The sequence below is a fragment of the Carettochelys insculpta genome, chromosome 2 (assembly GCF_033958435.1).
Source record: "Carettochelys insculpta isolate YL-2023 chromosome 2, ASM3395843v1, whole genome shotgun sequence".
NCBI lineage: Eukaryota > Metazoa > Chordata > Testudines > Carettochelyidae > Carettochelys > Carettochelys insculpta.
The window spans coordinates 164,892,256-164,918,526 of record NC_134138.1 but is presented as its reverse complement, the minus strand read 5'-3'; the positions used below and the strand labels follow the sequence as shown (position 1 = coordinate 164,918,526).

Sequence of the window (26,271 nt, the reverse complement as noted above, 5' to 3'; positions counted from 1 at the left end):
TTAGCCTAATGAGGTGATGCATATTCTTCGCAGTACCTCATTACTATTCCCCGCTCGAGCTGATTAGCATGCCCCTTTGAAGAAGGGGGCTAGTGTAGACATAACCTTAGAGAAAGTAAGTAGCCTGTTTTAATTTTATTTATCTCTCCGAAAGATAATGGACAAAGTATCAAATGTGCTTCTGATGTCTTATTAAGGCTCCAAAACTGATACCGCAAGGCCTAGGATTGAGAGTATATTGCTCTATCATCTCCTGATTGTGTTACATTTACATATAAATGTAAATTTTTGGCTTTCATAGTTTTTATGTATTTTTTCTTTCTTTACACAGGATTAGATCCAGTGCTTCTGTTGGCTAATTTCTCAGTTACCATCTGAAATAAACAACACACAAACAAAAATCCTAAAGTTTTCAGGTGCCCTGGATTCACAATTACAGTTGCCCCCATTCCTTCTAGAATCTGAAATAGCATCTTTACTTCCTCCCTGCCTGTTTCATGTCCCCAGTGCATGGTTCCATTTGCCTGTTGCAGCTAACCATGCTACAGACCTGGCTGAGGAGGAGTAGGTTTGCAAACTGTCTGGGGCTCAGGATCTGCTGAGACCTAGCATCCAGCACCCGTCCCTCCCCTTGGGACTCCAGCTCAAGAGCATTTGGTAACACCTCCTACAGCTCCTGTTAACCCTTTCCATGCCCCCGACTGCCTACAGTTTGAGTTGTTGTATTATGGCTGTGAGTCTCCAAATCTTCAAAACGTTTTTCTTTGCCACATGCAAAGGCTTAATTGTAAAATAAAATATAATATGTTCTCCAATTTAAAGTAAATTAGCTATTAGAAATATTTTACCAGTAATTTTCCAGTAGTTTGCATTTCTGAATTGTTCTTATTAGTATTATTAGGTTTAGTTATTTGGCTTTTTTCTGTTGTTTTTCTGTGAACAAATATTGTGCCTTTGGGCTTCCACAGGTGAAGTTTAAAACCGAGCTGCCAATACGTAATTTTTATTCTCCATTTTGAGGATAAAATAGATAAACACATGGTCTATGTACACACTAGAGAGTTTGTAGACAAAAGTGGGGTTTTGTAGACAAAACTTGTGGAGCATTTACACACAATGATCATGTCTATGCTTACAAAAAACTTCGAAATGGCCATGCAACTGGCCAAATTAAAGAATACTAATGAGGCGCTGAAATGAATATTCAGCGCTTATTAGCATGCTGCTGGCCGTGGCATTTCAAAAGAACTGTGTTTCACTTGCCTGCAGCTCATCTATACGGGGTTCCTTTTTGAAAGAACCCCACAGACATTGAAATCCCCTTATTCTTATCAGCTGTTGCCCATTGGGAAGGCTTTTTGTGTGTGGTGTGTTTTGTATTTTAAGTAATATGAAGAGTGGGGATGGATAAAACAGTAAACTTTCATATCCGGCACTCTGTCACCCAAAACTCTCAAATAACGGGCATTTTTACCATAAGTAAATTTTAGTTACTTTTTCTGTAAGTACAGTATAGTGAAGGAAAATACAAGTAGTCCAGTATAGATTTGCAGTGTACAATACTAGTGTGGTTGGTAAATAAAGTACTCTGCACACATTTTTGTTTGTTTCTTAATATCTAATCTTGTTTTTCTTTAGTGTTATGCATTGCTAGATATAACTCATTATTATCCAGACTATTTGCATATCCAACAACCTCCTGGACCTGGGGCTGCCGGATGTGAAAAAGTTTACTGTAGAAAAATAACCTATTCTCTTTCAAGAGAGATTAATTTCAGTAAATGAACAGAATAGATAAATAATAAAGACCATTATAGACAGTTTCAAAGAACTCCATACATAAAATAATTTTGCAGCTATATTGAGATGTAGGCCTTTAACTATCTACACACAAACTTTTGCTGAGCAACTTCTCAGAACTGGTAGTTAAAAATTAATCCTTTTAGACAATTGGACATATCCGCTTCCTCTAGAATGCAGGTTTCATCAAATGATCAACACATTTCTGGAACTGTCATAAATTACACATTCAAAATATGCAGTGTTGTTTTCTCAGACCTGAATAAGAGCTTTGAGTAAGTTCAAAAGCTCTCTCTCATGAACAAATACTGGCCCAATAAAATAAATTACCTCACCCACATTCAAAATAAAATAGTTTTGATGCGAATTATATGCAACATGGTATTAAATTTTCTCCCACCAGGTAAAAGAGAGGGGCTCAATACAAATTACATTTATTTGTTTGTTGATGATTTTCATAAACAGTATAGATCTATGTTGCTGAGAGACTGTATGCTGTGTACCACAGGGAATTAGAGAGAACTAAATTATCCAGTTTGTGATAACAGATCTGTTTGGTTAATGAGTTTTTTTAATAAAATTAAAATAGAAGATGTTGTTTAGAGGAAAAAATGTAAATAAAATACAACTGGGGTCTCAACGTTCATGAGGGTTCTGTGTTTAGAACCCTCACGAATGTTGATTTTTTTGTGAATGGATGGGCAGTTGCCCAGGGCCCCAGAGGAAGTGGTGGCTACTGGCGCTCCTGTCTGAGGCCCCCAGGGGAGCGGCAGTTGCTGGTGCTGCTGCCTGGGGGCCCCAGGGGAAGAGGCTGCTCCACCACTCACGAATAATTGAATTTGCAAACATTAAGTTCATGAATCATGAGACTCTACCGTAACACCTTTAGCTTTTGAATGACTGTTATGCATGTGGGACTAATGTTATCTATCTAGAAATAGGCAAATCTCTTGAAATAGAGAGAAAAATAAAGTTTTATAAAATTCAATAATGGCAATACTTGTTGAATGTAATCTGAATTAACATAAAATTTTTCAGTCAAGATTGAATATTAAATGCAGTTTACTATCTTCAGTTTATCATCAAACGTTAAAGATGAAAAGAAAGACATATTTATCAGTTATTGATTTGTTTCTGTCTCAGTCAAACTTCCTGTAAGCTTATTCCAGAATTCATTCTGGGGTGAAACCCTGGGCTCCTTTTTAAAGTCAATGGCGTTTTGCCATTGATTTTAATGGAGCAATGATGTCAGCCCTATAGTTAGCCATAGAATGAAACAGCTTAAATACCCATGTCTGAAGTCTTTATCCAAGGAAACTCTTCTAATACAATTTTGAGAGCATAGTTTCTGTTCTGCATGGAATGGGTTTTCCTCTTGTCAGCAGGATTCCTTGTTTTGCTGATGTCTTAACAAGTGTCCTAACATTCACTTATAGCCACCTTTTTGGACAAATCAGTAGCTATAGCTGGGTGTTGCAGAATTGGAGCTCCTGCTTGGGAGGAGGGAGGTAGTAGATACTCAGCACCCACCAACCGCAGCAGTCCTTTACCCTAGCTCATCAGCTGATTGGGGATCTGTATATAGGCAACTGCCCCTGCATAACTGATGGGGGGTTGGGGCCTGCCACCAAACAGCTGATAGGGAGTGGTGCCACTTCCAGACTGCAGTTTGGTGGCTCGTAGAGGGGCTTGGGAGAGAGCATAGATGAGAGAGTGAATAGGATGGAGTGGGGGAGGAAGTGGTAGAGCTAATGTGGGGCCCTAGGGGAAAGGGCAGAGTGGGGCAGAGTTTCAGGCCAGAATTGGGCCCGTGGAAGTAAGAAAAGCCTGTGCCAGCAGCCATTTCACATCCTAAAATATATTGCACTATTATGCAGCAGACTGGGAATAATGAACATCATTCCTGCATGAAAATGAAAATATCCTGGTTGCATTCCTATAACACTTTATCTATATACCTGTGTCAGTTAGTAATTATGCTATATTTTGATTTTGGTTGAACTAGCCAAGAACTAGGGGTCACCAAATGAAATTAATGGGTAGAAGGTTTAAAACTAACAGCAGGAAGTTTTTCTTCACACAGCACCTGGTAGGCCCATGGCACTCCTTGCCAGAGGATGTTAAGACCAGCACTTTAACAGGGTTCAAAAAAGAGCTAGATAAATTCATGGAGGCTTCGCCCATCAATGGATATTAGCCAGGATGGGTAGGAATGGTGTACCTGTCTTTTGTTTGTCAGAGTCTGGAAATGGGTGACAGGAGAAGGATCACTTGATGATTACCTGTTCTGTTCACTCCCTCTGGGACATCTGACATTGGCTATTGTTGGAAGACAGGATTCTGGTGTAGATGGACCTTTGGTCTGACCCGGTATAGCCGTTCTTATGTTGTTCAGATAACTCTGAAATATGCTTTTTTGGGGGGTGGGGAGAGAAGAAGGAAAGAGGGAAGACTTTTCAGAGCTAAAAACAACAACAAAGCAGGATATAGAGAGAAAAACTTGCTGGTTTTTTTTCTGAAACTTTTCAAAACCTCTTTTCCTGATTAACTTAAAATAACTTTGGCACAGGAAGTTAGAGGGACAAAGGGTGTCCAAATTGCTTTTATAATTGAAAGTATCTCACATCCTCACCTGCAGAGTTACTGCTGTAGCACCATCATAATATATATTTCAAGCGTCAAGAATTCTGGTTAAGAGCTCAACTGAGCCTTAAATCCTTATGGAAAGGAAAGAGCTTTTAAAATACTTATTAAATGCTAATCTTAATCATATTAATCATGATTAAAACGTGAAATGGGTTGAAATACTTAAATGACGTGAGATGAAAGACTAGCAATGGGGCTGAAACGCTGTGAAGAAATAGAAGAAGAATTGTCAAAAATTAAAAAAAGCAGAAATGGCCAAACAAGAAAGAAAAGACTTTAAAGTGTCCAGTTAGATATTTTTCATTAGAAAAACCTTTTTTTTAAAGCAATCTAATAATATTAAAAAGATTTTGTAAATCAATCGGGACTTAGTTGCAACAAAGTGGGAAGAAATATTTAAATAATTGAAACTTAAATTTTCTTGTATTTAGGTTAAGGAAGTTTTAAACTTTCCCATGAACAATGATCAAGCCTCACTAATTTTTGAGACTATTGATTAGCCAAGGATTTTGGGTTTACAAATCCTGGTCATGGACTCAAAATCCTATTGTGCTGGATGCTGTACAGACATAGAATGAGAAGACAGTCTCTGCCCCAAAGAGTTTACAAACTAAATACGATGAAAGCAAAAGAATCTGTGTTAAAGTAGGTAACTTTAATTTCAAACAGATGATTGAAACTTTGTATATGTGCAGCACCCTTCTCTGTGGGCTACGCTACAAACCTAAGCTGGGGTAACAATGTCACTCAGAGGTGTGGAAAGTCTACGTTCCTGAGTGATGCAGTTATGCTGACCAACCTCACAAGGTGGACAGCACTATGGCAAGGGGAGACTTTCTCCCATTGACATAGTCCCTGCCTCTTGAGGAAGTGGAGCAGCCATACGAGCAGGAGAAGCTCTCCCATTAGAATAGATAGCATCTTCATTTAGCACTAGGTGGCGCAGCTACACAGTCGCTTTAGTGCTGTAAGTGTGCTAGCTCTCCTGTGTGTCACTGCTTATGAGCTAAAAACTTCCTGGGGAAGCACTTAGTGATGGCTGCTGCACAAGCTCCTTGGACAAATAAGAAGTCAAACCTGTGAACTTTTGGATGAAATGGGCTCTCGCAGTGGTATATCCTGTAGTTTTTAAATTTGCTGAAGTGACTTGTGCTTGAGTTAGCTAAATTTAGTCTGTATGGGAGGTTAGAATTTAATTTGAAGAAGCTTAATGTAGTGATTTTTATTTATTTATTTATTTATTTTTAACTTTAGGAATGATATACCTGGACCATGCAGGAACAACACTTTATCCACAGAGTCTGCTTAAGAAGTTCACTGATGATCTCAGTAAAAATATTTATGGTAAGTACTGAGCAACTTTCTCATTGTTTTAAGATTTAATCTAAATAGGCCCATGTCATGTGTTTACTGTTACTGCAAGAGTACTTGCTTTCTTTATAGTTCAGAAGTCAAGTGACAAACATGATGGTCTTTGTCACAGTTTGGCACAATGGCACCTTCTCAACTGTCACCTCTCTTGGGCAGATGTGTGTCTCATGGCTTTCTTCCAGATTTATTTTCTGGATGTCACAGCTCCATCTCTATACTATGAGATGCTCAGCAAACCAGATCACCAACAAAGACCAGCATCTGCATTTTGCTTTAACTCTACAGGCCATGCACAGTACAATCGCTCACAATTTTAAGTTACTATTCACCTCTTTGTAAGCAAGCACATCTATTCTTAAGGTGAAGCGTTACTGGAAAAACATATTAAAAATGATAAATAACCTACATGCTTGTTAAAAAGATTGCCATATGTGATTCCAACTCTCAACTTCAGGCCCAGGTAGGAGTCATTCCATCAAAACCCACAACTGGGTTTTCCCTGTGGTTAGGAGTTATGACAGTCTCAGATTCAGAACTAGAACCATCATGAATAGTTCAGTCTTTCCTTTATATGGTTTGGGCCTTTGATCTTGGCCTTATATAACAAATGATCAACTGGGACCCGCTCCCTGAGATTTCAAAGGGCTAGCTTTTGGATTAGCCAGAGGGATGGAATTTCCGTTGATCTGCTCCTAGATACTTCTCAGACAAAGCTGATGAGCAGAACGCCCACAGCTAGTTTTATTTTTGTTTACATTGGTGGTGCACGTTCACACGTGCCTTGGTACACATAAAAATGTATTCCACAAATGGATGGAAGAAATTAGAGGGAAAATTGCTTGTGGCTGCCATTCCCTCAACATGAAAGCATCATCATCTTCAGAGTCAGTATCTCTCTTTGGAGCAAAGGACAGAATTCCCATTTTCAGTATCAGCTATTAGGTATAAGATCCTCATGGGCGATGTTCCAGATCTGACCTCATAGCCCATAAGTGACACTTGCTGGGAGAGCTGCATTGCCAGCATAAGGCCAGTGAGGTACTAAGCGTCTGAGGTTTATGATGCCCCAATAGGACTGGTGCTGTTGAGTAAAGTTGAGGCTGGAGTCTGACATGAGGTGCAAAGCCTGGCAAATGAGATCTTCTCATTTCAAATTTCTGGTCTTGGTTGTGGTTTGGCATGATATATTATTCCAAGTAAATGTTGTTAAAAGCAAGGGCTTATAGACTCTGCCACTGCCTTGATTTCATTGTGGCCCAAAGAAGCAATGGACTTGAAAACGTGATCATTGTTGCCAAAAAAATGGCTGGAAGCTTAGGAATTGAGCCTGTCTTCAGGGAAACTGTTATTCATCAGAAGAAGAGATAGTTTGCTTGTGAGGGCAGAAATTAGGAGATGGGAAGCTTGGAAGAAAAATTCAAAAGAGAGGTTTTTTTGTTCTCTTGTTGATGCTGCTCCAGTGCCCTTCAAAGAAAGATTAGGACAAATGACACACGGTGAAAAGACTGGAGTTTGGTTTTTTTTTCTCTTGTCTGACCTTAGTAAGTTGCTGGTGGATGGAAGAACATTCATACAGAACTCCAACAGATGCTTACACATGGGGAATGCTTGGACATCAATGCTAAAGACCTCCTGTGCTGAATTGGAAAACATCCATCTTATATGATAAATATTGGAAGCATTCTCTGTTCTAAGTTCTCCAGTTCATTCATGAGCTGAAGGACACCTTTCCTAATCTGTAGATGGCTTCAAGGATTTTATTCATGCTGCTGATCACAGTCATAAATAGTGAGTGACGATGGCCACCAGGAGAGACATCACTTATTTTGTCACTTGAGAATGCAGTTGGCCCATCTTTGGATCTCACTGACACACTACGTCAGTGGAAGGGGACAAAGATGAGAAAAGCAACCTATTGAACTAAACCAGTGTTTCTCAACCATGTGTATGTGTACCCTTGGGGGTACACCGAGGTCTTCCATGGGGAACATCAACTCATCTAGATATTTGTCTAGTTTTACAACAGGCTACATAAAACACTAGTAAAGTCGCTACAATCTAAAAGGTCATTCAGACAATGACTTATTTCTACTGCTTCACATGCCTTATGCTGAAATGTAAGTACAAGATACCTATTCCAATTCATTTATTTGATAATAAGATGCTAGAAAGTCAGAAGATTTTCAGTCGTAGTCTTCTGTGATATTTTTGCATGATTTTGTAAGTAAGTAGTTTTTGACTGAGGTGTAACTTGGTGGTATCTGAAACAAATCTGACTCCTGAGAAGGGTACGGTAATCTGGAATAGTTGAATAGCACTTGTTTCAAGATCTCAGATTACCTTAGGGCCATGTTTCTCAACCAGTGGTACATGTACACTTAGGGGTATGTGAGAGATGTCTAGGGGTACTTACAATTTTTAAAAGGGTTACTTTATTAAAAAAAAGGGTTCAGAAACATTGAACTAAAGGAGTAGGGTTAATGTTCTAATACTGTCTCCTACAGAACACTATTTAATTTTGGTCTACTCCATGTTGGTGTGCAGTTCAATTTCTTGATGTTAATACACTTCATTTAGACTTAAAATTAAAAAAATATCTATAGGCTTAGAGGAAATTATTTTTTTATTGGTTTACAGTATGAAACTATACATATTGACAGACTCTAGCTTGCCAATTTATTTTCTTCTATGATAGGGATAAATCATGCCTGAAGATTGTTGACCAAAATCATGAAATGGGCTACAAAGTTAATAAATATATATAACACAGGGACGGGTGTGGCAACGAAGACGTTCCTCACTTGGGGTGCCATTTGGTCTATAGCCTGCTCTGCCAGTGTGCCACAGATAACTTTTAACTGGTGCTCGTTTTGTGTGCACTTATTTCCACTCTTTCTCCGCTGCCCTGCCAATGCAGCAGAGGACAGATTTTAGAATGTTCCACCAAGATTCAGAAATTGTTCAGAGTGTAGAGGTTTTAGCCTGAAGTGCCGGCCTATTAATGAGTAAGGTAATAGTATAAGTTGATTTCATCATCTGCATAGGAATGATATTAAAGTCAATGTTCTGTTACTATAGCCATTGTAAAGCCTAATATTTGTAGTCTTATCTCAGCTGTTTCAAATAACAAAGGCCTGAAATCTGATGTAAAACATTACTGGCTCGGATGAGAATTTAAAAAAAATATTTCTGTTGAATTAATGGGTCAGTAGACAGTTGTCATTCCCTTCTAATGGAACTCTCTTAATATTAGTAATTTATTTAATTTTATGTGCCAAATGAAGTTTCAAGGTCTGCCATAACTGTTTTATTTGGCTATATGTCTCTCCTCTTGACTAGTTTACTCTAAGGAGCTTCAGGGTAGCACTGTGTGAAATATTCACTAAATATCTCTTTGCCATCTTTTCTTGGGCTTGGTCCAGTACTTTGATAAAGAAGTTAACAAAACTGATTGCCTTTTATGTTTCTATTGTCTCCTAGGCAACCCTCATAGTCAGAACATCAGCAGCAAGCTGACATATGACACTATTGAGCATGTCCGATACAGGTAGACTAATCATTATTTTAGTCTGTGTTTTGATTTCCCCTCTACCGTTTGGATTATTCCTCGAGGTTAGGTCATTTTTGTGTAATATTCATTGCATATAGTGGTAAGTCTAGTTTATAGATGTGGCTCATGTTGGAGAGATTAGGAGATGACTGATGCTTTTTTTCCTCACTGTCAATATCACATCCTCATTAACATAATTTTGTGATAATGGAGTCTGAGCATGAAGTTGCATTAGGATGTTCGGGGCCTTACTTCCATTTTGGTGGTAGAGGGTAACAAGACAGTGTGAGAGGGTAAGGTCATGGAGGCATTCCAAAAATGACCCAAAGGACTTTAAGAATTTGTGCCTTAGTTCATAGAAATGACTAAACTATTTTTATGAAAGTAATTAAATATCTTCAGTAGTTTTAGTTTTATGGAGGATGACAAATTTTAAAGGATGACTGAGTTACTGAGTGTAAGTGTATTTTGTTCTGATTGAGAAGATGAAGTCAGACATCAGACCATCACTGTCTCCAAATAATCCTGAGAGTGGTAGGATAAGAATTTTCTTTTAGTCATTAACTTACCAAAATAGAGGGAAACTGAGTTTAGTTTAGTCATGGGGTTTAAAGGTGAGTATTGGCAACTATAAAATTTACTTAGTCAGGTAAGTATAAAAACACTTTCATAGTAGTATAATCCTGTGCACTTTTTGCCAAAGCTCAGAGGTCTTGTCTGTTATGTGGTATAGCATCTTTTTTACAAACCATTGCAGAAGTTTTGTAAGGCACATGAAGTAATTCTTTTACTGATTAGGACTCACTTTCAGTATTGTGTCCAGTTCTGGGTGCTATCTTTCAGGAAAGATGTGGACAAATTTGAGAAGGTCCAGAGAAGAGCAACAAAAATTATAAAAGGTCTAGAAAATGACCTATGAGGGAAGATTGAAAAAATTGTGTTTGTTTAGTCTGGAAAAGAGTATGGAGAGGGGACATAACAGCTGTCAAGTCTCTAAAACATTATTCTCCTTTAGTACTGAGGATAGGACAAGGAGCAATGGGTTTAAACTGCGTCAAGGGAAATTTAGATTGTCTATTACAAAAAAGAATTCTAATTGTCAGGGTAGTAAAGGACTGGAATAAATTGCCTATCAAGGTTTTTCATCACTGGAGATTTTTAAGAGCAGGTTAGACAAACATCTGTCAGGGGTGGTCTTGATGGTGCTTATTTCTGTTATAAGGGCAGGAGACTGGACTTGATGACGTCTCAAGGTTTCTTCCAGTTTTATGATTCCATGATCCCATAGGACTTAAAGAATTCAGATCCATAAGACTATATCACAGCAGTGGTTGAAGGTGTTCCAATTTTTAATCAACAAATCTGTAATTTATCCTTTTCCTTTTTGATTTTATAATGGAGATTCACAGAAGTATAAGATGTCCTGAAGAGGTTGCAGTCAGTGACCTAAATCATGTTTTCATTACTTCCCCAAAATGTATCCTGTGCTGATACCTACTACAGCTTCTGACCATGGGACCAAGATCACAATCTATTAAAATAGGGCAAACATGAAATAAATGAAACTAGTTATGTGAGTAAGCGTTATTCACAAGCAAACAGTTCATATCAGGCCCATCAATTACATTGCCTGCAACACCTTCAAGTCCCTGTAGTAAGATGCAGAGTTTTATAGAGATTGTGGGCTTCGTAGCACAATAATGCTTATCTACTTTTTTCCTAGTGCTGATTTTTGTGAGGTGCATCCTGTTCTGCTACATGTGTGTGCAGCGGACTCTCTAACATGTGCAGCTCAGGACTGTAGCTGCTGATTTTATAAAGAATTGTTTCACAATGAAACATTTAGGGCTAGATCATGATTCCCTTCTGCACACAGTAGTAACTTATGTAGCAAGAAGTCTCATTGACTTCTTTTGGTTTACTGAAACTGTGACGTACTTCTCAGCTGAGGTGAAATTAAGAGGCTAACCCCTAATAACTGCTTTATCACAAGATCATCTTTGAAATAGCCAGTCCACTGCCTAGAGAGTCATGGCTTCATAATCACATTGCAGTGTATTTATGGGGGAAAGAATAATCTTAAGCTTTTGTTAATATTTGGAGGGAACAGACAGATGGTTTCAAACTTCCACCTGCTTATTACATAGCCTCTCACAATTTTACTTTCCACTGATTAATAGATGATCATATACTTCACTCTTTCATATTCCTTTGGAACTGACCTTCTCTCATGCAAGCATGCTTGAAGATACACTTTACTGTAGTTTCTAGAACTATTTTAGAGCCCCCGTTATTTTATTGTTACAAGGTAAGAAAGACTGTGAAAGTAGTGCTTATATGGATTTCTCTAAGATGCTAACAGTTGACCGTTGTTTCCCAATAAAAAGTTAGAAATGCACAATCATCAAAACAACTTATTCATAAAGGTTGAGGAAAAAGTCCAAAAAAGCACACTCAGTAAATCAAAAAAGCAATAAAAATATATTTTAAAAAGCCTGTACTTTCATGACATTGCCTGCTTTTGCAGTGTGACAAGATGAGGAGGCAGGGAGCTCTACTCTATATCACAGCCACCATCTTTGATTTCCTGAGTAAACGAAAAAATCCAGCTGGCACTTTTAGATATTTTAAAGCACTTGCTTGCTTTTAAATGTGCTGTTTGAGCAGAAACTCTGCTGAGAGAATGACTTTTAGAAAAGTTCGCAATATTCTGACATAACCAGAATGTGTAAGCCATATTAGATGGTTTTTTCCTCTGTCTAACAGGATTCAAGCCAGTGCTTTAAAACAGAAATTAAAGTTTTTACATTTTTTAAATTTGATACTGATAACAATAACAGGACATATATTAAGCTCCAATAGCACACAGTGTTCCAAAATACAAAATTATGTGATTTGATTTCTCCTCAACTGTTATCAGCTACAGGACATTCCTGAAGTTTAGATTTTGTGGCAGATCACACTCTGCAGCTGACAGGTGCCTGGGGGAGGGAGGGGACATTCTGGGTATGTGAGGAACCCCTTTTCTTTCCCCTTGTAAGTTCCCAGAGTGTGCAGTCCTGCGGGCTGCATAGGTAGCTGGAGCTCATCAAGGGTCAGCCAGCATCAGGCTGTAGTTGAAGCACGTGGGACCAATAAAGCCCTTCAGGCTTTTCTATAAAAGGCTTTCCCCAGGCAGCAGAAAGGGAGGGGCATGGTGCCCAGAGAGAACAAGGCTGGAGGTGTGGAGAGTGGAGACCTGACCTGACCTGACCACAGCACAGCAGCACAGTGCTGGGGGAAAGATCTCAGAAGGTAGTGGTGGGGTGAAGAGGCCCAGGGAAAGGGAGCTGTTGTGGGGCAGGGACAAAAAGCTCCACTGGCTCCCTCTTTGCCTAGGGTCCCTGGGCTGGAGTTCAAGGCAGTGTGTGGGACTGGCCACCCCCCACCACTCTGCCTGGTAGGGCTGGCCAACTGGGGCAGGGCCGGAGCAGCTTGAGGCAGGAGGAGAAGGGAACCTCCTCCACCCCAAATCCAGACTTGCCTATGATGACCCGTGTCTTTGGGAAGCCCCAGGGCAACAAGGGGGGCCTCCCTGAGTCTCTGAGGTGCACAAGGAGCTGCCTGGAAGCTCAGGATCCTTTAGGGATGGTTGAGGGATCATCACAATTTGTAGTCTACTAACACCAGTGCTTAAATATTGGAAGCAATTGAGTATTTTTGAATTTACAAAATTTTAACAAATTTTTCACAAAAATTGCTAGCTACTTTTCATCGATCTCTATTAAATAAAGTAGACTATGAATAATAATTATTAGTTGATTCTTATAACTGGATCAACATTTGTCTTGGGTATATTTCCCCTGCTTGAACATATTTATTGATAAATCTCTTTCAATATTAAGTATATTTTATATGCCAGGTGACAGTATTGCAAACAAACAGCTGTTGATGCTATTATGTTTTTCTCATGGCAGTCTTAAAGAAATTAGTGTACTTAACTGATGTATTTGTGGATTGGAAGAATGCTCCTTTCTGTTGTTCCTCCATGATACAGAAATGCCATCACTCTCGTTTCTTTCATGAAGGCCAAAGAGTATTACTGTAATTCACAACCCAGTGCTGTATAAATAATACCCAAGTTTGCAAGTTTAACGGTTGTTACATTATCTTAGTCATTTATATTTATTTATTCAAACAGACATTTTAAAATATTTGCTTTCTGAATATTTTGAAATGGTTCCTCTTTCAGATCTTGAACTTGTAGTCTCAGGTGTTGCAACACAGTTGTCTAGCCGTTAAATCAGACAACTCTGAAGGATGCTGTTCTTTGTCTGTGTCTATGTAATGTATTAAAATATAGAGTAAAATAATTGGCTGGTTGAGGTAAGCTGAATTCAGTGAAATGATGACAGTTCATGCCATCAGGGGTCTGACTATGTGTTAAAAACCAAACACAAATAAACCTCAGGTATCAAATTATTAAAACAAAAAACTTCAAGAAATTCTCAGCAAAAGTTTCAACACCAGAGTTGGATCTCATGTTATCTCCAAGACAATAACATGAGTGGGGTGGCGGCTGGAGAATGGGCCTGGTTCTGCTTTGATGGAAATCAATGGGATTTTTTGTCATTTGAGATAAAGGGGAACAAGTTTGGGTCAAGAACTTCAGCAGTTTACTTTTCATAAAGGCTTCTCTCAAGATATGCTTAAAAGAACTCAATAACTTATTTTAAAGGTATAGAGAAACTACTGAAGAATAAATTCTCTTGCCTGGGAATACTCACTGAAAATGTGAAGCAGGAGTAAAATTAATATAAATGGCTAATGAGTTATTACTTATGAAAATGGTTGTGCCTCTCTAGCCATGTATATAGTTAAATATTATTGGGATTTGCCAAGAAAATGGTTTTACATATTTTTTAGATAATTACTCCATGGTGTATGTCAATAAACCATTTAGCAACATGCAGAGCTTTAGTTTGCTAGCCTATATGAACAGCATACATTATTTATCAAATAAAAGATGAGTTCAGTGCCAGATTTATTTTTTAAAATAGTTATTGTGGGTTCTAGAATATGATACACAAAATCAGAAATCTTTCTCTACTATAGTTCCCATGGGCTTGGTGATCTGTGTGTCAAAAAGCAGCAATGTTGGAATGGTTACATACATGGAAATTGCTTGACCTTTCTTACACAGTAAGAAACAGCAGATAAAGTATCTTCTTAGTATTGATTTGTCATTTCTAAAGGTCGCTATCTGGAGACTGGGTGGATGAGTGAAATCTGAGCACCACGTTCTGTCCTTTCCAGTGGTGCACACCTGCATGGACAACTTATCTAAAAATCAGGATGACTCAATTCTTTTATAACACTTGGTTTATAAAATCTTTCTTTTACAAGTGCTGCTTTTCTCAGTCCACCTGGCCATGCTGAAGTAATACAACTTCTGTTATTCAGCAAGGATTAAAGAAAGGCCACATGTTTTAAGACCCAAAGGTTCCATGCTCCTCAGTGATTTCTTCCTAAACCTAAGAAGAATCTAAACACATGAAGCTCCCTGAAATTCTTCCATCAGGAGGATTTTCATCCTTACCCAGCCCTGCTGAATCAGCCTCTTGCAAGCTTTGTGCATTTCAGGATGTGCGTTAGTATGAGGTTTCTCAGAAGAGCACTTGTTGATGACCTTAGCAGCACAGGATAATTAGGAGAAAACAGTTTGGGGAAAGGGCCTAATGATTGTGTGGGTGAAGGAGGTGCTCATTTTTCTGCAGGGTCGATATGTCAAATATCTGTCTTATACAGACATGTACAGAAGTAATCTCAAATGCTCAGAGAGATGTTTTACCCAGTATTGTTGTTGTTTTGGAGTTAGTAGAGAGGCACTGCGGATGAGGTAATATCTTTCATTGGACCAGCTTCTGTTGATGAAAGAGAGGATGAGCTTATGCAAAGCTCTTCTTCAGCGTTGAGAAATGTAGCACACACGTGTGAGGGAGGGGAAACAAAACCATTGTGCCCCTTGTGTTCAATTCTGCTGGGGCATATATATGAAGAACTGAAGCCTACCTAAATGAGCACATAGTTTGGTAATCCTCTTAGTGAAGATAGATTTGTCTAGGCCAGAGGCTGACAACCAAAATAACAAGAAAAAAGCCATTTTTTTCCAATGTGGTAAAAACCTCAGTAATTCAAGAGCCTCAATGCATGTGAATATAAGATGGCCCTTAATAAATAATGTCAAACTGTACTTTTTGTAACCCCTATTTTAAGAACAGTGCACACACGATGATTTGTAATGCTATACATGTTTACTGCAGGACATTCACAAATTTTTTACACATTTGATTTCCTCACACTTTACACGTGTGTGTGTTTGTACCACTGTCTTCCTGACTTTCACTCCTAAACCTCACCTCTCTCTGGAGGATGCTCAGAGGAGTTATCCAACATTTCAAGATCATGTATTGTTTGCTATTTAGATATGAGCTGTTTATGTTGTTTATTTTTTTTAAACTTTGCTTTTGTAGTGTTGAGAGCCATGAAGAAGTCCTTAAAGAGTCACATGTGGCTTGGGACCCACAGGTTGCAGACCCCTGGTATAGGGTGTTGTGTTAAAATGTCTTTTTTTCTCTGAAAGCTTTGTTCCTACTTCAGAATAAACTATAGTTTAAGAAGGAAGTTTGTGGTCAGAGTGTACCCCATTGTTCACAGGTTGCCACAGGGAAGAATTGCAGATGCTCAAAACCAGTCAGCCCTGCTTGGTAAGTGTGGTTATATATAAGGTACTGTAGCCCAGAGCCCAATTTAAGAGTGGGGAAAAATTGTGGGAATGATAAAAGCATGAGGTCAGACACCTAAAGGGACACGCTCTAAGACAGTTTTTCTTAAACTATGTTCTGCTACACTGATGTTCTATGAACAACTCGCAGTTGTGCCATGAGCGTTTGGAAAAAATAATTTGAAGTAAATGTCTTCTGTTATTAAAACCAGACACAATATGAGATCTTCATTGCTATGATACCTGATTAAATTACTTCATTTTGTTTTTGCTGCATATTTGCTGTTCTTCCATATTTTTTGAAGAAAATTTTCATAGGTGTTTCCCATGAAATTATTATTATTTGGTTTTCTTAAAAAGTTAAAGAAACACTGCTCTAAGGCTATGTCTACATGGCAGGTGCTATTTTAGGATATGGAGGTATCCTAAAATAGCTGTACTCATCTAAGAAATGTACCCATTGTCTCGAAACAGTTTTCAAGGTAACGGACATACTATTCTGGCATCCCTGTACTCCTTCTTGCAATACGATGTGATGATAAAGGTGGTTTCAGAATCCTTAGAAAGTATTGGAAGCCAGAAGGCTTTTGTTTTAGAGTTTAATACCAGAACGAGGTTGACATGATGATCTGTAAATTGGTTGGGATTGATTTGAGCATCAAACTGAGCAAAGAGGAAAACGACAACTTGCACAGACAGATGTTACTCCTACATCACCTTGAAAGGAAAAAAATCATTTGATTGATCCAATTCTCTGTCATACCAAGTAACTAGTTCTTTAGAGTAAAATGCACTGGCTTTCTTCATGAGTGGCTTGACAATGCACAGTAAATGTGTCCATAAAAATGTCATGGAATGTTATGGGAAGTAATATTACACATTGTTGCCAGTCATATAAAGTTTTCTTTTGACTTAAAACCTCTCCTTTTCATTATGCCCAATCCATCTGGAAGAAATTCTGATTTTTCCCTCTCTACATAGTTCAAATTTCTAAGCTGTTTATTGCGTTATGATTGTTGCAAGTAACGAGAAGGAAAAGTTCCTTTAAGAAGCAATCTGAGCCATGATAGGATGTAGGAGCCTGAAAGATGTATAAAGACTTGGCCACATCTGTGTACAAAATCATTTCCTTGTTTGTGAGGGTTAATAACCAGCAAAGAATTAGTGAGTGTCTCGTTTCCCAATATATCTAGATTTTATTTGTTCATTTAGTAGGAAGAAAATGCATTGTGATGGATTTTATGTGAGAATCTCCAGCTAAGTAACATGCTTTAATATTTATAGCTTGTTTGATGTTTTTAAAGGTAAAGAAGCCCATTGCAGAAATTAATATGTGCATGTTATGGAACCTTCGTGAAGACTCATGATTTGCAATCTGGTCAGTGTTCCCACCCAACAGTGCCTAGAAAGGTTTTCAATACTGCCATTACTCAGCCATTACCCTTTTATAGCTCTGTATTTAATTTCCTCTGCCTTTTTAAAGGTGATCTAACTTTCTCTGATGATCATTGATTCTGAAGTGTATAAAAGGATCTCCATGAATTTATATTGAAATTTTGCCTGACTTCACTTAAATCAGTGCCCACAATGTGATAGAAGAGATTCTAGAACCTGATGCTTCCCAACAGGCCTGAAGGGACACCCATGTTCTACTTGCTTAGAAAACCTAGCACTATTCGCTTACATGTTTTGGCATATATTAAGATTTATAATAGCATTCTTTAGCAACGTGTGAGAGTGAAGGAACCAAAAATGCGTAAGAACGCTAAACTTAAGAACTAGAAAGCAATGCCCAGGTTTTGCATGTTGGACCCCAGAGCCATTAATGTGGAAGGTGTTTTGTGCTGACCTACCTTTATCCTGTTTGAATCAATAGTGTGTGGCTCTTGCTAGTAAAACACTTTTCTATAGAAGACTATGAACAAGCAATACTCTAACTCTGTATATTGTACTGAAGGGATGAATATGCATCTCCTCCTGAACAGCACTTCAGCCTTCCACTTAGCTGCCAACCGCTTCTAGTGCCACTGAAAAGTGAACCTGTTCCCTTCTCCTCTCTGATCCTTGTATAGTACTTCATCCTCCAAAAGTGTCTCCAGATATCCCTTTCCAGCTCCTGGTTCATCTCTCCCACCTGTCAAATGCTCATCTCTGTTTACTCTGCACTAAAACTCCAATTCAACCTACTTTCTATGTCCAGCCCCTAAAAGTGAACAACTACTGCATTAAATCTGCTTGCCAGATAGAGCTGTTCATATTCTCACTCTTTTCCTGGGAAATTTCTAAATATTTGAGGTGGGGGAGAGGGAATTTCTGCTAAAATACCCATCTGATGTTTACAGAGAAGAAATGTATCCCTCCTCCATCTCCCTTTGGTTAAACCAAATAAGCGAAGCTCTTTGAGTCTCTTCTCATAAGGTAGGCTTTCCATTCCTTTGATCATTCTAGCAGCCCTTCTCTGCACCTTTTCAGCCTGAATTCACCTTTCTTAAACACAAAAGACCAGAACTGCTCACCGTATTCTGGATGGGGTCTCTACAGTGGCTTCACAAATAACAACGTTTCTTCTTCGAGTGGTCCCCGTGGGTGCTCCACGGTAGGTGTCAGGCTCGCCCTGGCGCCGCAGCTCGGAAAATCTTCAGCAGTCTCCGTCGGGTCGCGCATGCGCCGATGCGCGTCGGCTCTTCACGCGCTTATGGTCACGTGTGCGATCCGGTCCCCGCCAGTTCCTTCTCAACCGCTAATGGCTGCAGACGGAATCCTCTCCGGCTCCAACGCCTGAGACAGATAAATCTTATTTTTTCTCGTGTTAATAGTTTTTAACAGTTCATAGTTAGCAGTTCTATAGTTATTATAGTTAGTTATTCTGTTAAAAGTTAAAGACTATCTTAAAACCGCAGTGGCCGCCTCCAGGCGGGCCCGCTGCTTTTGTTTGTCGGCCTTCAAAGGCCAACGGTTATTAACATCACCTAACAGACTATTAAGTGTGCTATTAGTACCTAAGGACTCAGAGTTAAGTTTTAACAATGCCATCCCCTGGCTTTAACAAGTGTGAATCTTGCCGGGAGGCCATGCCTGCTTTGGATGGCCATAGCAGATGCATACGGTGCCTTGGGGAGACGCACGTTCCCCAGAAGTGCTCCCATTGTTCCAAGGTGACTAATAGAGCTAGAAAAGATAGAGAAATGAGGCTGAAGATGCTGTTAGTTGACAAAGCACTTCAGCCTGCCTCATCGGAGGCAACGCATGCGGAGGGCTCTTCAGGACCGCACAAGAGGAAGGCTGCCTCTTTGACCTCCTCTGCGCAGAAGAAAAGAAGAGCCTCACCTGCTTGATCCCTGCCCCTTACTGTTGGGAGCGGGACGAGTGTAACAAAGGGCCCGCGCACGCTGACTTCCTCCACTGGTAAAGCCGCGGCACATGCAACCACTCAAGGCCCTGCAGCTACCGGGGAGACGGAACTGAGAGCCGTGCGGGCACTAGTCAGTCCAGCACCGATCGAGACTTCCCCAGAGGCACTGGGATCGACGGCACCGAGGACGACGGCACCGGCAACAACGGCACCGGGAGCAGTGGAAATCAGCATGACACCTGCTCCAGTACCAAGTTCACCGACAAGACCACCCGAGAGGGTAAAGGCTAAAACGAAGAGCAGGCACCGCAGCCCCTCTCCTAAGGTAATTGCGCTGCCTCTGTCACCACGATCACCACTAGAGATTCGATGGGCAGCAACACCTTCAGCCTGCCACAGACGTCCTTCTCCTTTTCTTCGGAGTCCATCCCAGGGGTCTGCACGCTTTTCTCCATCATTTAGCAGAGATCCCTACGAGTCTCCTCACAGAGGCTCTCCTTGTACGTCGGTATCATCTCGGAGGTCTCGACATTCCAGGCACCACCCTTACATCCTTGGGTCATGGTCCAGGTCTCCATCGCCGGGCCCCTGTCCCTGTTGCTACGACCGCCATCATTATGCGGGGCGTCAGCATAGGAGGTCGACGTCTCACGTGGATCCCCGTCGACCACCCCTCAATGCCACAGTGTTCTGCTTCCACCTGGGGGAACACCACGAGTTCCCCAATCAGAGGCTGGGCTAAAGACATTGAACCCCACCTCGAAATTCCACAAAGGCAATCACATCAATACAGCCAGGATCCAGAGGAATTGGAGGAGAGATACCATAGTGATGCCTCCTCATCCTCACCAGACGAGGCCGTGGTCCCTGGAGACATTTCTCCCCCAGATGACCTGAAACAGTTCCAGGAGCTGTTCAAACGAGTAGCTCAATCCCAAGATATTCAAGTGACGGAGGTGCAGGAGAAACACTACAGACTCTTTAAAAACCTCAGGCCTCCATCTTCTTCTAAAATTCCTATTCCTCTGGACGACGCAATCGTGGAGGCAGCCACTAATATATGGCAGACTCCAGCATCCGCTCCTCCTACCAACAAAAGAGCGGACAAAAAGTACTTCATCCCTACGAAGGGTATGGAATTTCTATTTAGACATCCACAGCCAAACTTGCTAGTGGTTGAATCGTCCCAACACAGGTCCAAATCGTCCCAGTACAAATCTGGGGGATTGGACAAGGACATAAAGAAGCTGGATCTTCTGGGTAGAAAAGCCTACTCCTCCTCTACTCTGTTGCTCCGCATGGCCAACTATGCCGCTCATTTGTCGAATCACAATTTCGACAACTATTCCAAGCTTACTGCCCTCATGGACTTCCTTCCGGAGGATAAAAGGCCAATTCTTAAGGCAGTTGTGCAAGAGGGCTACGTGGCTTCTCGAGCGGGCGTGCAGATTGCACTGGATGTGGCGGACACAGCGACCCGCGCCGTGGCCACTGCAGTGGTAATGCGGAGAGAGTCATGGCTTCACACATCCGGCATTCCAAAGGAGTTACAGGTCAAAATTGCAGACCTCCCCTTCGACAAAATAAAATTGTTTGCTGAATCGACCGACTCAGTCCTACACTCGAGCAAAGATTCCAGAGCGACACTTCGGACTTTGGGGATATTTACCCCACCGTTCAGAAGGAAGAAATTTTATCCTCAGCAACGCCGTTATGGTTACCAACAGCAACGTACCCAATTTCAATGGGGGTATGATCAGGGACATCATCAACAAACACATTATAAGGGCCCTAGGCGCCGGCCTCAGCAGGGCAACGCCTCCACAGGGCAAAGTGCAAGACAGCAAGTTTGATGGGTATGTCGAGGGCCGCGAAGCCAAGACCGTACCTCAGTGCCAATCTCAGTACACGTTCCATCACCGACTCAAGCCATTTTACCCACAATGGAAAAGCATCGCGTCGGACAAGTGGGTATTGGAGATTGTAAACACGGGATACACGATCCCCTTCCAGTCTTTACCTCCACCAAATCCTCCCACCGCACCCCTTCTCAGAGACCCCTCTCACCTACCGGAATTAAGGCGGGAGGTGGACCACCTCCTATTCATGGGGCGGTGGAGAGAGTACCGGAACAATTTCAAGGCAAAGGGTTCTACTCCAGGTATTTCCTGACGGAAAAGAAGATGGGAGGGTGGAGACCCTTTTTGGATCTACGCGCACTGAACCAGTACCTACGCAAACAACACTTCAAAATGACTACGATGGCTTCAATAATCACGGCACTAGACCATGGCGATTGGTTTGCAGCCCTCAACTTACAGGATGCGTATTTTCATATCGCAATTCATCCAGCCCACAGGTGTTTCCTCCGGTTCCTTGTGGGCACAGATCATTTCCAGTACAGAGTCCTCCCATTCGGACTCTCTTCAGCACCCCGAGTCTTCACCAAGACCTTAGCGGTGGTGTCAGCATACCTACACAGACAGGGAGTTTTCATTTTCCCGTATCTGGATGATTGCCTGCTAAAGGGAACTTCCCGGGCGGAGGTATTACGGATGATACACATCACCACAAAAACATTTACCTCACTGGGCCTCATCATCAATTTCTCAAAGTCAAAGACCGACCCCACGCAAAATATAGAGTTTATAGGGGCTCGGATAGACTCAGTCACATCAAGGGTGTACTTACCCGAGGCTCGTTTTCGTGCCATCGAATCTCTCGTACAACTACTAATGTACAGCCCCACTGTTCCAGTTCTCACGTGCTTACAACTGTTGGGGCATATGGCAACCACCACGTTTGTGGTGCAAAACGCCCGGCTGCATGTGCGAGGATTGCAGCATTGGTTGGCAACCGTATACAAACCCTCAATCCGCACCGTCCACAAGAGGGTGTCACTTACAACAGAGGCACGAAGCTCGCTAACATGGTGGGGAAACCCCAAGAATCTCCTAACAGGGGTGCCCTTCTGCCAACCGCAAATTACTGTGTTCATTACAACAGATGCCTCCCATATGGGATGGGGGGCTCACATGGACAACAAAACCACTCAAGAATTATGGTCCCCCGCAGAGAAGACACTGCACATAAACATATTAGAGCTCAGGGCAGTGTTCAATGCATGCAGGCATTTTCACAATTATCTGCGCGGAAGAATAGTCGGTGTGAATACCGACAACACCACCACCATGTTTTATATAAACCGACAGGGGGGAGCCAGGTCTCGTACGCTTTGTGCGGAGGCAGTCCGACTCTGGAACTGGTGCATCGCCAACAATATAATCATAAAGGCTTCATACCTACCGGGGGTCCACAACGTCAAGGCGGACCAACACTCAGCAGACACTTTGCGCCCACTCACGAGTGGCAGATCCATTCACACCTACTTCACCAGGTGTTCCGCAGATGGGGTTTTCCCCAAATTGATTTGTTCGCCACCCGAGAAAACAAGAAATGTCCCCAGTACTGCTCCAGAGCGGGCATGGGACAGGAGTCTTTGGGGGATGCCCATGGAAGGGCCCTCTACTTTATGCGTTCCCTCCCACGACACTTTTATACACAAGGTCTTGGAGAAGGCCAGAAGGGAGAGAGCACGCATGATACTCATAGTCCCAACCTGGGACCCGCAACAGTGGTTCCCATTGCTCTTGCACATGGCTCAACATCGGCCATTTCCCCTACCAACAGTACCGGCCATTCTCACTCAGGCTCGGGGGTCAATACTGCACCCGCACCCGAAGAAACTTCGGCTACAAGCATGGCTAATCCATGGCTAATCGCCTTAGAGACTACATGCTCAGAGGGAGTACAACAAGTCATTGAATGTAGTCGGAGAACTTCCACCAGAAAGACTTATCGCACAAATGGTTGCGTTTTTCCGAATGGTGTTCCTCCAGGCAACTAATACCCCGGGACGCCACCATACCTACGATTCTGGATTATTTGCTACAACTCAAACAAAACGGACTTTTGCTATCCTCTATAAAGGTGCATCTGGCGGCTATATCAGCGTTTCGGCATAAAGAGGATGGATCAACCACATTTGCCCATCCTGTTGTCTCGCGTTTCCTAAAGGGGTTGGTGAATCTGTACCTCCCTCGGAAATCAATACCGCCGTCATGGAGTTTAGACCTAGTTCTACACACCCTCTCGGGACCGCCCTTTGAACCATTGGCTACGGTCCCCCTTCGACTCCTTACTATTAAAACGACTTTCCTCCTGGCAATCACGTCAGCTCGCAGAATGAGTGAGCTCACAGCCATAATGTCCACACCACCCTGCATGATCTTCTCAAAAGAAGCGGTGGTCTTACGATTACACCCAGCCTTCGTTCCGAAGGTCTCTTCAGACTTTCATGTCAACGAACCAATAGTGCTGCCCTCATTCTATCCTAAGCTTCACAACTCAAATGAAGAGGCACGGTTGCACTTACTTGACGTAAGAAGGGCACTGGCCTTCTACATCGATAGAACTAAACCTTTCTGGAAAACAGACAGACTCCTGGTGTCCATTGCATCCAGGTCAAAAGGAGAAGCGCTGTCTTCACAGAGGATTTCAAATCACATTAGCTGCGTCTACACGTGCACGCTACTTCGAAGTAGCGGCAGTAACTTCGAAATAGCGCCCGTCACGTCTACACGTGTTGGGCGCTATTTCGAAGTTGAAATCGACGTTAGGCAGCGAGACGTCGAAGTCGCTAACCCCATGAGCGGATGGGAATAGCGCCCTACTTCGACGTTCAACATTGAAGTAGGGACGTGTAGACGATCCGCGTCCCGCAACATCGAAATAGCGGGGTCCTCCATGGCGGCCATCAGCTGGGGGGTTGAGAGATACTCTCTCTCCAGCCCTTGCGGGGCTCTGTGGTCACCGTGGGCAGCAGCCCTTAGCCCAGGGCTTCTGGCTGCTGCTGCTGCAGCTGGGGGTCCGTGCTGCATATACAGGGTCTGCAACTAGTTGTTGGCTCTGTGTATCTTGCACTGTTTAATGAAAGTGTGTCTGGGAGGGGCCCTTTAAGGGAGCGACTTGCTGTTGAGTCCGCCCCGTGACCCTGTCTGCAGCTGTGCCTGGCTCCCTTATTTCGATGTGTGCTACTTTGCCGTGTAGACGTTCCCTCGCTGTGCCTATTTCGATGTTGGGCTGAGCAACGTCGAAGTTGAACATCGACGTTGCCAGCCCTGGAGGACGTGTAGACGTTATTCATCGAAATAGACTATTTCGATGTCGCAACATCGAAATAAGTTATTTCGAAGTTGGGTGCACGTGTAGACGTAGCCATTGTGTCTTGCATAAGACTGTGTTACGAGATTGGCAAGACTCCTCTGCCAGTTCCGCCAAGAGCCCACTCTACTAGGGCGATGGCGGCGTCAACGGCCTTCTTCAAAGGCATCGCACTGAGAGATATCTGCAGAGCGGCGACGTGGTCTTCCTATGACACCTTCGCCAAGCACTACTCCATGCACAGGATGCTTGATGAGGATACACGCCTCTTGACAACAGTCCTGTCACGGGCAAGCTGCGCATAAATCGGGTACCCACCTCCTTTTTCGGGGGGGGGGGTTACTGCTGGGTAGTCACCTACTGTGGAGCACCCATGGGGACCACTCGAAGAAGAAAGAGAAGTTACTCACCTGTGTAGTAACAATGGTTCTTCGAGATGTGTCCCCATGGGTGCTCCACTTCCCACCCGTTCCTCCCCACTTCGGAGCTCTGTTTGTGTGTTTTTCAGGGGCGTCCGGAGCGGTTGATCAGGAACTGGCGGGGACCGGATCACGCACGTGACTGTAAGCGCGTGAAGAGCCAACGCGCATCGGCGCCCGCGCAACCCGACGGAGACTGCTGAAGATTTTCCGAGCTGCGGCGCCGGGGCGTGCCCGACGCCTACTGTGGAGCACCCACAGGGACACATCTCAAAGAACCATCGTTAGTACACAGGTGAGTAACTTCTCTTTCTTGAATGGAGTTACACCAGGACTGAACTTCATCTTTTGATTGGAGCACTCAACCCTTTTCTTTTGGAGTCCCCCCATACTATAAAAACTCCCATCACCCCCCTGTGCTGCAATACCTGGTTTTCTGCATTTAAAAGCATAGGTGCTGGAAGGAGGGGTGCAGCTGCATCCCCTGGCTTGATATGGTTTCTGTCACACACATGGGTCACAGTTTGGTTCAATGGTTCTCAGAGCCTCCATCATACAGGCTGTTCCAGCACTCCTGTATAAAAGTCAGGATCAGCAGTAGGGGGAAGCAAGAGGATTGCCTGAGGCCCAACACCACAGGGGGCCTCTATGAAGCTAAGTTGCTCAGGCTTCAGTCCTGAGTGGAGGGGCTCAGGATAGCAGGCCTTTATCTTTCTGCTCTGGGCTCCACTGAGTCTAATCTGGGCTCCACTGAGTCTGCCCTACATGGTAGAGCCCCTGAAATCTGCTCCCAGTCCCCCAGGGATATTTAGACCCCCCCTGCCTGGGAACTGTTGGTTTAGATTATACACAAGAGAATCTTTTCAACTCATATGGGAAACTTAGCAAATTAACAAGTAAAAGGACAAACAGGTTAAAAACAAGAAAACCGCTTCATAAAGCTTATGTCATTCATTTGATGATTGTCATTCACTTTGCAGTGGTATGTTACGGTACAGATGTTTTTCTAGAACATCAGTGAATGAGTTGTAGGAGTTTATATAAAAATAAGACCTATTAAAATTAGACCTTATTTTGATGCTGCATCTGCCGAGAGAGTGAGTGAGCAATTTCCATGTGTCGTTTGTAAGGTACACGCATTAGCAAA

At 42.3% G+C, this 26,271-nt stretch overlaps 1 protein-coding gene across 3 annotated transcripts in view; it reads left to right on the top strand.

Moving 5' to 3' along the window:
- MOCOS (molybdenum cofactor sulfurase) overlaps window positions 1–26,271 on the top strand; it is a 373,921-nt gene that overhangs the window by 36,529 nt on the left and 311,121 nt on the right. For all 3 annotated transcript variants that reach the window (XM_074987969.1, XM_074987970.1, XM_074987971.1), the window contains 2 exons: window positions 5,701–5,790; window positions 9,298–9,364. In XM_074987969.1, the coding sequence (XP_074844070.1) occupies window positions 5,701–5,790; window positions 9,298–9,364 (157 nt within the window). The remainder of the gene's footprint in view (window positions 1–5,700; window positions 5,791–9,297; window positions 9,365–26,271) is intronic.